We start from the raw sequence: 11539 nt of genomic DNA, 5'->3' as shown, positions 1-11539 counted from the left end.
TTTGAAATACAAAAATATATAGGTATATCATCAAAATATATAGGTATTCTTTCCAGGTCAGTTATAAATATTACAAGAGTCTTGAACTATGTCTACAAATAGAGTGTGTATTTTGATTCAAAGTCAAAAGTTTGGGTTGCAAAAAAAAAAAAAAACAAAAACAAACAAAAACAAACAAACAAAAAAAAAAAGTTTGGGTTGCACTTGAGGAAGAGAGAGAGGGAGGGAGACCTACATATAAACATATTATCCTTTCATTCAGCAAGGAAAATGGCTCAAATTCTGTCTACTAAAGCACTACTTGTGGCAGGTTTATGAATAAGGTAAAATGCCACCGATTTCTTTCTGCCTGTGGACGCCGCCGAGTAAGCATCGTTAAAGTCTCCCCTCCCACCGCCGTCATGTCTAAGTCAGAGTCTCCCAAAGAGCCTGAACAGCTGCGGGAGCTCTTCATCGGAGGTCTGAGCTTTGAAACAACCGATGAGAGTCTGAGGAGCCATTTTGAGCAATGGGGAACACTTACGGACTGTGTGGTAATGAGAGATCCGAACACCAAGCGCTCCAGAGGCTTTGGGTTTGTCACCTATGCCACTGTGGAGGAGGTGGATGCAGCCATGAATGCAAGGCCACACAAGGTGGATGGAAGAGTTGTGGAACCAAAGAGGGCTGTCTCAAGAGAAGATTCTCAAAGACCTGGTGCCCACTTAACTGTGAAAAAGATGTTTGTTGGTGGCATTAAAGAAGACACTGAAGAACATCATCTAAGAGATTATTTCAAACAGTATGGGAAAATCGAAGTGATTGAGATCATGACTGACCGAGGCAGTGGCAAAAAGAGGGGTTTTGCTTTTGTAACATTTGATGACCATGATTCTGTAGACAAGATTGTCATTCAAAAATACCATACTGTGAATGGCCACAACTGGGAAGTAAGGAAAGCGCTCTCTAAGCAAGAGATGGCTAGTGCTTCATCCAGCCAAAGAGGTCGAAGTGGTTCTGGAAACTTTGGTGGTGGTCGTGGAGGTGGTTTTGGTGGGAATGACAACTTTGGTCGCCGAGGAAACTTCAGTGGTCGAGGTGGCTTTGGTGGCAGTCGAGGTGGTGGTGGATATGGTGGCAGTGGGGATGGCTATAACGGATTTGGTAATGATGGAAGCCACTTTGGAGGTGGCGGAAGCTATAATGATTTTGGCGATTACAACAATCAATCCTCAAATTCTGGACCCATGAAAGGAGGTAATTTTGGAGGCAGAAGCTCTGGCCCTCATGGTGGTGGAGGCCAATACTTCGCCAAACCACGAAACCAAGGTGGCTATGGTGGTTCCAGCAGCAGCAGCAGCTATGGCAGTGGCAGAAGGTTTTAATTCCTGCCAGGAAACAAAGCTTCGCAGGAGAGGAGAGCCAGAGACGTGACAGGGAAGCTACCGGTTACAACAGATTTGTGAACTCAGCCAAGCACAGTGGTGGCAGGGCCTGGCTGCTACAAAGAAGACATGTTTTAGACAATACTCATGTGTATGGGCAAAAAAACTCGAGGACTGTATTTGTGACTAATTGTATAACAAGTTATTTTAGTTTCTGTTCTGTGGAAAGTGTAAAGCATTCCAACAAAGGGTTTTAATGTAGATTTTTTTTTTTTTTGCACCCATGCTGTTGATTGCTAAATGTAATAGTCTGATCATGACGCTGAATAAATGTGTCTTTTTTTTAAATGTGCTGTGTAAAGTTAGTCTACTCTGAAGCCATCTTGGTATACTACCCCAACAGTGTGAAGTTAGAATTCCTTCAGGGTGATGCCAGGTTCCATTCGAAATTTATTTGCAACCTGCTTGGGTACAGAAGCCATTGTCTCCACAAACCTTGGTGTAGTTGAACTGACAGTTAATGTGTTGTGACCTGGAGTTCACCATTAAAAGGTCACCCAAGCAAAGTCCTGGAGTTTATTTGGTTATTAATATGATTGTTGGCACATCCTATGCAATATATCTAAATTGAATTATGGTATCAGATAAAATTATAGATGGGATTAAAGCTTGTGTATCATCCATTATCATGTGTAATCAATAAACGATTTAATATTCTCTTGAAAAAAAAAAATGCCACCGATTTGAGAATTTACCACATATCATGAGAGATACATTCTACCTTTCAGAGTAAGCAGGACCTAGTAAATTTAGAATAAGATCTTTAGAAGAAATTTTCTATATGTTCCATATGTTATAATATATATAATATATATTATATAGGATATGTATTATGTATAGAAATTCTATGTATTTTAGATATACATATACATGCATGTACACGATAGGCTTACTCGTGAATATGAGTTTTAGTCCTATATGATATTTTGGTCCAATGTCTTTTTAGTGAATCACATCACTTTTTCCCCTTTAAAAATTATTCTCAATGATTGTTTTGAATTAATAGCAATAAAATATTTAAGAGGCAACTTTAAATGTTTTTTTTTTGTTTTAATCTTTTAATTTTTGTTAAATTTGAAATTTGCTTATTCTTCCTAATTTAATCAGTTTAGAAGTGGACATGTCCCTTTGGAATTTAAGAAAATTACAAGGACTCTCCCAGCAATGCTTAGGAACCCAGAGACTGTGCTCATTTTTAGTGATGAGGATTTAAATAAGTTTGGAAAGAGAATTAGGTACATAACTGAGAGAAAGCTCTAAGACTGAACTTTCAGACATTCACTTACTAAAATTATAACAGACATTATTAACTGACATTTAATGTGAATAGCTCTGGGCAGATCCAGACTCAACCTATTTTTGTCCGTCAACACTTTGCTGACAGATTTAATGGACACCTTTGTAAATTATTTTAACTGGTATTAACAATACCAGATCCTTAAGCCCCCTCAAACCTTATCCCACAGATTGACTCCTAATGGATTAACTGAATTCAGCAGACAAGAGCTGCCAAAGCATTAGCATTTCTTTACATTTCAGTTTTGGCTTTATGCTAAGATGTCAATGTTTACTTTAGAACTAAATCCAGTCTCTGAAAAATATTTATACTTTATGTGCCAGTAACATTGTCTCACACCATGGCACAGGTAATTATATCTAATGGAAATCGGCGGTGATAAACTTGCTTTATAATTATCTCAGAGATGCTAGCTGTATATGGAACACATGCTTTTTCAATCCATTATTAAAAACATCTGATACATTTGTGAGAACTGGAGTTTCTCTTTTCCTCTTCTCTAGTGTTCTGAACACTGGGAACAGTTACAAGTACATTTTAAAAGGCTGTTTTCTGGTTGTTGTTTTGTTTTTCTTTTGCTTTGTTTTGTTTCTCTTCATACACACACACACACACACACACACACACACACACACACCCATGAAAGAAGCTTTTACAGGAAGTAACAAATACTCCTAAATGACATTTCATTAAAAATGTGTTCCCTTGGAAAGCGGACAGAACTAAAAGCCATGCTTTTACTTGGCAGAAAAAGTAGTACAGCAGGCAATGTGTGAAACTAAGGAGCATCAAAACCTACTTGCCATGGATGTGAGCAGCATTCTGACCTAGAAAATAAAAAGGCCAAGGGATTTTACATGTGTTTTGATATCTTTTAAAGTAAAATTTCAGTAGAATTCCCATTTCAAGACAAGAACAAACAGAAAACGCAGAAATTGAATAAACTATGTTAATACAAAGCTACCAGATCTTTTCTTGGTCTTTTTTTGTTTGGTTTTGTTATTTTTAGAATTCTACATTATGGCCATAAAAGCTAAAGGTTTTGCTTTTTGTTTTAAAGAAAAAATGATTTGGTCATGCACCTGCACTAAATATGTCAATTCTCAACTCCGGATAGATCAGGGATATTATGCCAGTCTTTTCCTTGTATATCTTCGTCTTCTCTTTTTTTCCTTATTGGATTTTGTTAACCCTCTCAAATGTTAACTGTGATTAACTGGAAAATAAGAAGAACTTTAAAGTTGTAAGCACCGTGGCCAAAATAATTAATACTTCAAATCATTCTTGCTTAAGACATCTGCTTCTGGCTATTCTTACCCGAAGGACAAATGATTAATCAGTCATTTCCTTCTCTTCTAGATAAAAAAAAACATGCCCAAGTCATCCTTCCCTTGCCCCCCTCCTAAATCCTAAAAAGGAAGATTAAAATTGTCATTGAAAAATCTTGTGTCTGTGACAAGCTTTAACATACTCAGTAAAGGAGTTTGCAAAGCAGAGTTAAAACTCTACTGGGAATGGCATTGCCAAGTTGTTTTTCAAGGTTACTTTCTCTTCATTAAAAACTTTGTAAAATAATAATGAAGAAGAAACAGCTTCCTATTAAGGAAAGAATAAGATTACTTGTCGGCTTTACTGCTCCCTTACTCGAACTTTCTCTTGGTTTGAGGGTAATGCCAGCTTGTGTTCTGTAAGAATTCTTTGCATCACATTCACTGTAAACAGAAAAGAGCCATAATTATGCCATATTTGATCCATATCAAAGCAGCTGATCCGTGTATCGATTTACATAAAGTAAAGCACATAAAACATTTTTGCTTTTCACTCTTACTTCATCACTTTCTAAGGAAAGTTTCCTTTTGCATACTTCATTTGAATACAAAACCCTCCCGTTGAAATTTGTGATGTTAAACAAACCATACCAGTCATTCAACTTTTTAATTAAGGATTCAGTGTTCCATCCCTTTTCAGACATTAAAATTCAGGTGCAGTCATTAATCTTTCTAAACGAATTCACCTGTGGCTAATACTGATGTATTTTCTATGAGGCTTGTCATGGGCTACATGCCGCATGCATAACCGCTCTACAGTTAATTACACAAGGGATTATCGTTAGTGTCATAAAGATAAAGCCTTGCTTGCAGCATTATAGAGAAGGTCTTTTTCTTTCTCCCGCCTCCCCTCTTTTTGGAGCAATGCCCTATCTCGTTTTGTTAACATCCACATAAGTATTTAAGAATAATACGTCCTGTTTACTTCCATGGCCGACTGGAAGACGTTAAGTCAGGAAAGGAGAAGATAGTCATGAAGGGATATCTATTTTAGAGTTTTGCTCTTGGGAACTGGTTTGCAAGATCTTGCCCAAATCCCAAAGAAATGAAAATATAAATGAAATGGACCTTGCAGTGTTGGGTTCCTTGATTAAATCTATGCAAGGTTTTTTTTGTTTGTTTGTTTGTTTTTTTTTTTTGGATTGAATGAGAGCTCATATACTGCATTTAGAAAACTGAAAGGAAAATGTTTGTTGGCTTTACTAAAAATCCCCTTGAGATATGTAATGAGTTAAAGTTACTGAAAAGTAACTTAAAAAAAATGTAGCTTTGATAGGCTAAATTAACAATAAAAACAAAAAACATACAAAACAAAACCAAAAGATAAACAATAACCAGTATAGCAGGTAGATAAATGTATTTGACTTTAACAACTTAGACCAAGCATATATAACAACTCTATACACTTATACTTTGGTAGAAATAAAGTCAGAATGATTCTTTCTTTGTAGGCACGTATCAAAATGTAAATATATATACTGTTGTTGTAATTAACTGACCATTTTCTTTGAACTTGTTGTCCAGGCTATAGTTGTACATTCCCAGAAAATAAAGAAAAATGTGTCGATACAAAATAGGAGTGAGAATAAGTGAAAATACAGGAAGTGCATCAGCATTAGTTTAAGACAGTTTAAAATTAGCTTAATCAAAAAAAAATTAGCTTGTTGATTAACAAGAAGTCACAGTTAAGGAGCCTGAAATGCATTCCAATACATTAAAATGGGTGGGAGGGATTAAAAAAAGAAACTTCAAGAATATTAAGTTGTCATCAGATGAATAAAAAAATGTGAGTTTTCTTTCAATTTGTTTAATGCAGATTTTAATTTTAATAAAATTTGAAAAAATAATCTTTAGTGTATCTTTTTACTACACCTTTGTATTCAGATATAAGAATTATTCTTGTCAGAAATTTAGGCATTTCCAAAAGATAGGTAATTGTCTGAATATTTTTTCTCCAGTTTAGGATAATGAAATAAAACCTTGTTTTTTAACAACCTGGGGATGACCAATTTGACATTTATTTTTCACCAAATAGATCCTTTCATACTGAGTAGACACAGACTGATTGCTAAAATTAAAAGGATTACTTGGGAAGCTCAAAGCACATTAATTGCCACAAAGTTTCCAATTTCCCCAAATTAAAAATTTAAAGGGCAACGTGTGATCATCTCGGTTTTTCAAGCCGATACCTCCCTCACTGAAAACTCCATTTATACTTTGCTCTTTTTTTGTTGTTGTTTTTTGGGTTTGTTTGTTTGTTTGTTTTTAGCTCTAAAGATTTGTTTCTATTAAAAAAAAGCACAGTAGCTCATTAGATTTATGCGTGTAATTTGATTTAAATTGATTCTAACAGTAATGGAGTAATGCTGCGGTAGACACTGAGCTGTCAGTAGATGATCTTTTCACTAACACCACTCTCTTTGTCTTGAATGATCCAAAATGGAACCAGGTTTGTCATAGGCCAGATATATCTTATCCAGGCGTTGGGTCATTAAAACACTTCAGTGCAGCTCTCTCCCCTGTTTGTGAACAAACAGGCCCCAGGATGTGATTGTGGGTCCTTGTTCTTTTGATTAGGTGCATGGTGGTAATGTAACTGGATCCTTTCTCATGAATCCCTTATGTTTCTTAATGTTTTACATTCATGTATTCTGAAGACTATCTGATGTTTTTGTTCTTTCATTCTTCATGCATAAAATTAATAATAGAATTATAAAAATTAACAATAGAAGCACCTATGAACTTTGTTTAAAAAGAACTAAATTATTCTTACCCACTCAACATCTAAAAAGCTTTCAGACTTAAAAATGATGGAGAATGTTTTTAAAAAGTTTTCCATCCAAGTTATAGAAGTATATTCCAAAGCTCTGATGTAACTTAAAAAAAATCACCTGTAGCATGGTAGGCATTTATGCCCTTGGACTATGACTTTATACTAGTTGATTTTATCAATTTTTTTTTCAGAAATGAAGTGTTTTCCTTGAAGCAATCTTTATAAAAAAAGAAGATTTTGCTTTTTATCCTCAAACTGTAATATAAAAGTTATTAATCTCTTGATGAACCTTAAATTTGAACTAATCTGTTAATCTGGAAAAGAGAGTGTATGAAGATAGATGTATTTGGATAGGGAAATTTTCAAAATTTGTGATATTTACTGTTTTCTTCTCCTCATTACATGTAATACCGACTATAGACATACTTAAAAACAAACAAACAAACAAACTGGTTTTCTTTTTGCTTTAACTTAAAATGATTTAAAGTCATATGGACTTTATAATACCATGCTTTATTTCAAGACTTCTTTTGGATTCTCAATAGTTCTTACCACCCTGTCTGTTTAAAACTGAATTTCTCGAGATCCTTTATATGGACCTTATTCCCCTCTCTCAAAACTGTTAAGAATGTAACAATATAGTGATACATAAGCAATTTAGAATATAAAGCTGACAAATCTTTCATTTTAAATCTAATACTCTATATAAAATCTATTTTAGCTCAACTAGTGTAAATATTATTCAGGGATGCATATGTTGGTTTCTGAAATTCTTGGGTAGAGTTAATAATTGGATTAATCAAGCTTAAATATGTATTTAATCTCTTTAAGTGCATATAATAGTTGGAGTTTAAATGGATGTGTCCTCAAAACAAACTGAGGGTTGGGGATGGGTGGGAGAGGGTGGTTAGGTTATGGACATTGGGGAAGGTATGTGCTATGGTGAGTGCTGTGAAGTGTGTAAATCTGGCGATTCACAGACCTGTACCCCTGGAGCTAGTAACACATTATATGTTAATAAAAAATTAAAAATTAAAAAAAAAAGGATGTGTCATGTGTGTTAAATGCAATAGTAAATTTTATGTATAATAAGTGTATTTTGGCAATTTTTAAAACTACATTTCTCTGTCAATTGGACAGATGATTGGGGAAAAAACCCTAAACCCATGGACTGTTAATATATTTCCTTGACAAACATCTAGGTCAGTATATGTCTTATTGATCTATAATAATGCAAACCATTATAAAGCTTTGCATAATTTCTAATTATAAGGAGGCAAACGACTCTCTTATTTGTTTGGCAATGTTGACAAATATCTGTATATGTACATCTGTATCAAATATTTGTATCTATAAGACAAAGTTAAGACTTTTAAAAAATACTGAGTTGCAATATTTATTCAGTTTTTATTTTCCTTTATTGCCTACAACTTAATCGTAAGGGCTGGTAACACTAAATAAATGTATATACACACATATGTGTATATTCCAGATGTAGAGAAGTCTTATGTAATTTTAGAGCAAAGAAAAAAATGTGAGGGAAAATCAGTGTAAATAGTATTTGAGATATGCCTATAAATTCTAATTTTAAATTTCAGAAAGCAAAACACTGATTTTAGATTTTTTCCTTTTTTAGTGGAACATATCTTATTGTTCAGTGTTTTTGATCAAATGAGTAATAAGTAACAACACTCTGCGAGGAGAAAAATTTTGTATATGTACAATTTTCCCTGTAAACCTCCCCTTAATACTTAACTAAAGAAGTAGAAAATCCTCTCATTTAAAAAACATCTCTTCCCTTCATTGGGTTACAATCAATAATTAAAACACCAAGTATAAGTTCCAAGAAGTTATTCTCAAGAAATATTTTGAAATGATTTTCAGACCACGACCACTTTTTTCCTCCCTTCTTTCTTCCTTCCTTGCTTTTTTTCCTTCCTTCCTTCTTTCTTTTTTTAATTCCAGACCCTGGCTAAATCTCTAATTTGAACTGGCTGCCAGTGACTAAATTGAAAAACATTTAATATGAAATTAAACTCATACTGTGAAGACAATATCCTGAAAGACAGAGACGAAATTTAGCGTTGTGAGCTGAGATCCCCATTGACCTCACAGCATTTGCCTTTAATCGTCATGCTCCTTTCCAGTTTTTGCATATTATGTATACTCCTAATCTTCCAATGCAGGATCTTGAATTCCTCATTTATAAATATCTACTCCAACTGAAAGCATATCTCCTAGCCTCACTTTTGCACCAAGAGAAGAAAAAGAATGTTCCATTTACCTTTCACACTGGTTACACATAGTAGACATATGCTACACCCCTAATAGTTCTATACCATGACTTCGGTTTTATTGCAGACAGCTTGTAAACCTACTGACAGGATACAGTATAAACACACCAGGCTTTATGGAATTAGTTGATGCACTTGCAAGGTTAATGTAGCATCTGTGATGCAAATCTGTGACCATTCTAATAGCTCTATTGGTAGACCGATGCCATTTCTCAGATCTGCTCTTGAGTTCCATTAAGCAGTTTCCCAGTCGCCATTAACTTCAAGTATCATTTACGCAGTAAATATATGAATCTATGGAAAGGAATACCAGAAGTGCAACCCATTTACACACCGCAGGATATTGTGGAATCACAGAAGCACAGACCACATTTAGAATATCCTGGCCGGATGACACACTCCGAAGCATCACTTTGCATCTCTGGACACATGTTCAGCTTCTGCTCACGAGTAAGCTGGTCGCTGGCCTGACACATTTGCTATGAAAGGCTTCATTTTTTCTCATTGAGAGGTTTCAGCAACGTGTCTTGCTGAAGATATTTACAAGATGTCGTATTCCTACAAGCATGGGATAGATGGACTCCGGAGATCAGGAGCGAATTTCACACAGGACAAGCTCTCTTTCACATTTGAGAGCACTGGGGCTGAGAGCCCAGCAGGATGCGTCTGGCCCACAATAGCTCTTCCAGTCCTGCATATGGTGTGGGCTTAGCCAGAACACCCACGCATCGTGCTTCCTGACCAAATGACATTTTCTGGCTGCTCACTTTATATTTGTCGCTTGCATACGACGTGGCATGTCTAAAGAAAGCATGATCAGCGTGGGCATCACTAATCTCATTACTGTAATAGCTCTGAAAACATGTAACAAAAAGTAACTGGTAAGCCACTCCGCACACGCATGCCATACTCAGCATGCCCCTCATTGAGACACGTGAGTCCCCGGCTGCTAAGAAAGGCAGCAGTCAGCAGTGCCAATGGGACTCCTCACTCCCTGCTGCAAATGAAGAATAACTACTCAGACCTAAATGAAAGGAGTGCTGACAGGCCTATCTACCTTAAAGGGCTGTCAGGAACGAGGGTGCCGCATAAAACCCACGGACCTTTCAGATCTGATGGAATATTTCTCTTTTTTGGAGACAGGAGCCAGGAAGCTCTGTCTGTTCATTGGAAGTTTTCTTATTGTCATCTATTCGCCCTTTCATGAGAATATGACTCCTTAGACTTCAATTTGAGGTCTCTCGAGACCCAGATTACATCATTACTGTTATGCGGTATGTTCCACACTAATCACAACCATTACCACTTACAAGTCTACAGCTTCATTCAATTAGCTGCCTGACATGGATTTTTCAGTTAATTCATGGTGAAGGTCAGCAGTGGTCAGAGAGGCAGGTGCATTCTGCTACCTTTTTGAATGCCAATTATCAGTCTTGGATAATTAAAGGGACTCATAGACAAGTTAATCAGAGAGATCAACACCCAAGATAAGAGGCTTATGGTACTGTCCGATATTATAAAATCAGATAGCATAGTCTATGTATTTAAATAACCATTTATCCCTTAATTTATTTAAAATTAAAATCTGTATCTTTATGCTTATCTCCTTTATAGTTATTACAAAAGGAAATGTTTCAATCACAGGTAGAGGGGGTATATATGGTGTATACCTATATGTAATAGACTTCAATGAATAAGTCATCTTTCGAGTTCTCAAAAATATGGTTAATAATAATTTCAAATATTTTCTGTATAATGTTTGTGAGCTAAATCACATTTCCAGTTTAAGGCTCACCCCGCCCCCTTCCGAAGTTGTTTTTCTTGAAAAATTGGAATCTTCCTTTCTGATAATTAGAATTCTATATCATATGGAACTCCTTTGTGCTGTGGTTATCAAAAAGCTTAGAGCTTATTATGGTATTCATTTAAAGTATTTATGTTAGTCGTATCCTTAGCATACTGCCCACTTTCCTGACTCAAGGACTTCAATTATTTTAAGTATCTTTTACATAAGTGCTCTAAACATATATATAGTCTAATAATAATATTATATATTTAATAATTTAACATTATATATTTAATATTTATATATATTTTTGAGACCACTTAACTCCTGCCTCAAATACATATATGTTTGTATTTGAGTGCATATAGGCACACACACATGTGCACATAAAGACATAGATACTAAAATCATTCTGAGGGGATATAAATAATGATATAAATCAGTCACTAATTAAAAGCCGGTTGGTCACTATAAATTGTTTTGAATATTAATGATATCAACAATATATTTTCTAGGTTTTTCCTATTGAGAATGTAAGGCTCTGAATCCACATAGTATCTGGTGAGTGTGCCCTGTGCCAAACACTCGGCTGGGTGGGCAATGGGGTTATAGTGATAAAAACCATGGTATGAGGAAT

General features: G+C 35.3%; 1 protein-coding gene across 1 annotated transcript; it reads left to right on the top strand.

Moving 5' to 3' along the window:
- Positions 1-328: 328 nt before the first annotated feature.
- LOC132001950 (heterogeneous nuclear ribonucleoprotein A1-like) lies at positions 329-1390 on the top strand. Its single transcript, XM_059376940.1, has one exon. It carries the CDS (start codon positions 402-404, stop codon positions 1362-1364), a length of 963 nt encoding a protein of 320 aa, XP_059232923.1. The 5' UTR covers positions 329-401; the 3' UTR covers positions 1365-1390.
- Positions 1391-11539: the final 10149 nt, after the last annotated feature.

This window comes from Mustela nigripes, chromosome 14, assembly GCF_022355385.1.
Source record: "Mustela nigripes isolate SB6536 chromosome 14, MUSNIG.SB6536, whole genome shotgun sequence".
Taxonomy (NCBI): Eukaryota; Metazoa; Chordata; class Mammalia; order Carnivora; family Mustelidae; genus Mustela; species Mustela nigripes.
The sequence above is the reverse complement of the archived record's forward strand: the minus strand, read 5'-3'. Positions and strand labels throughout refer to the sequence as shown.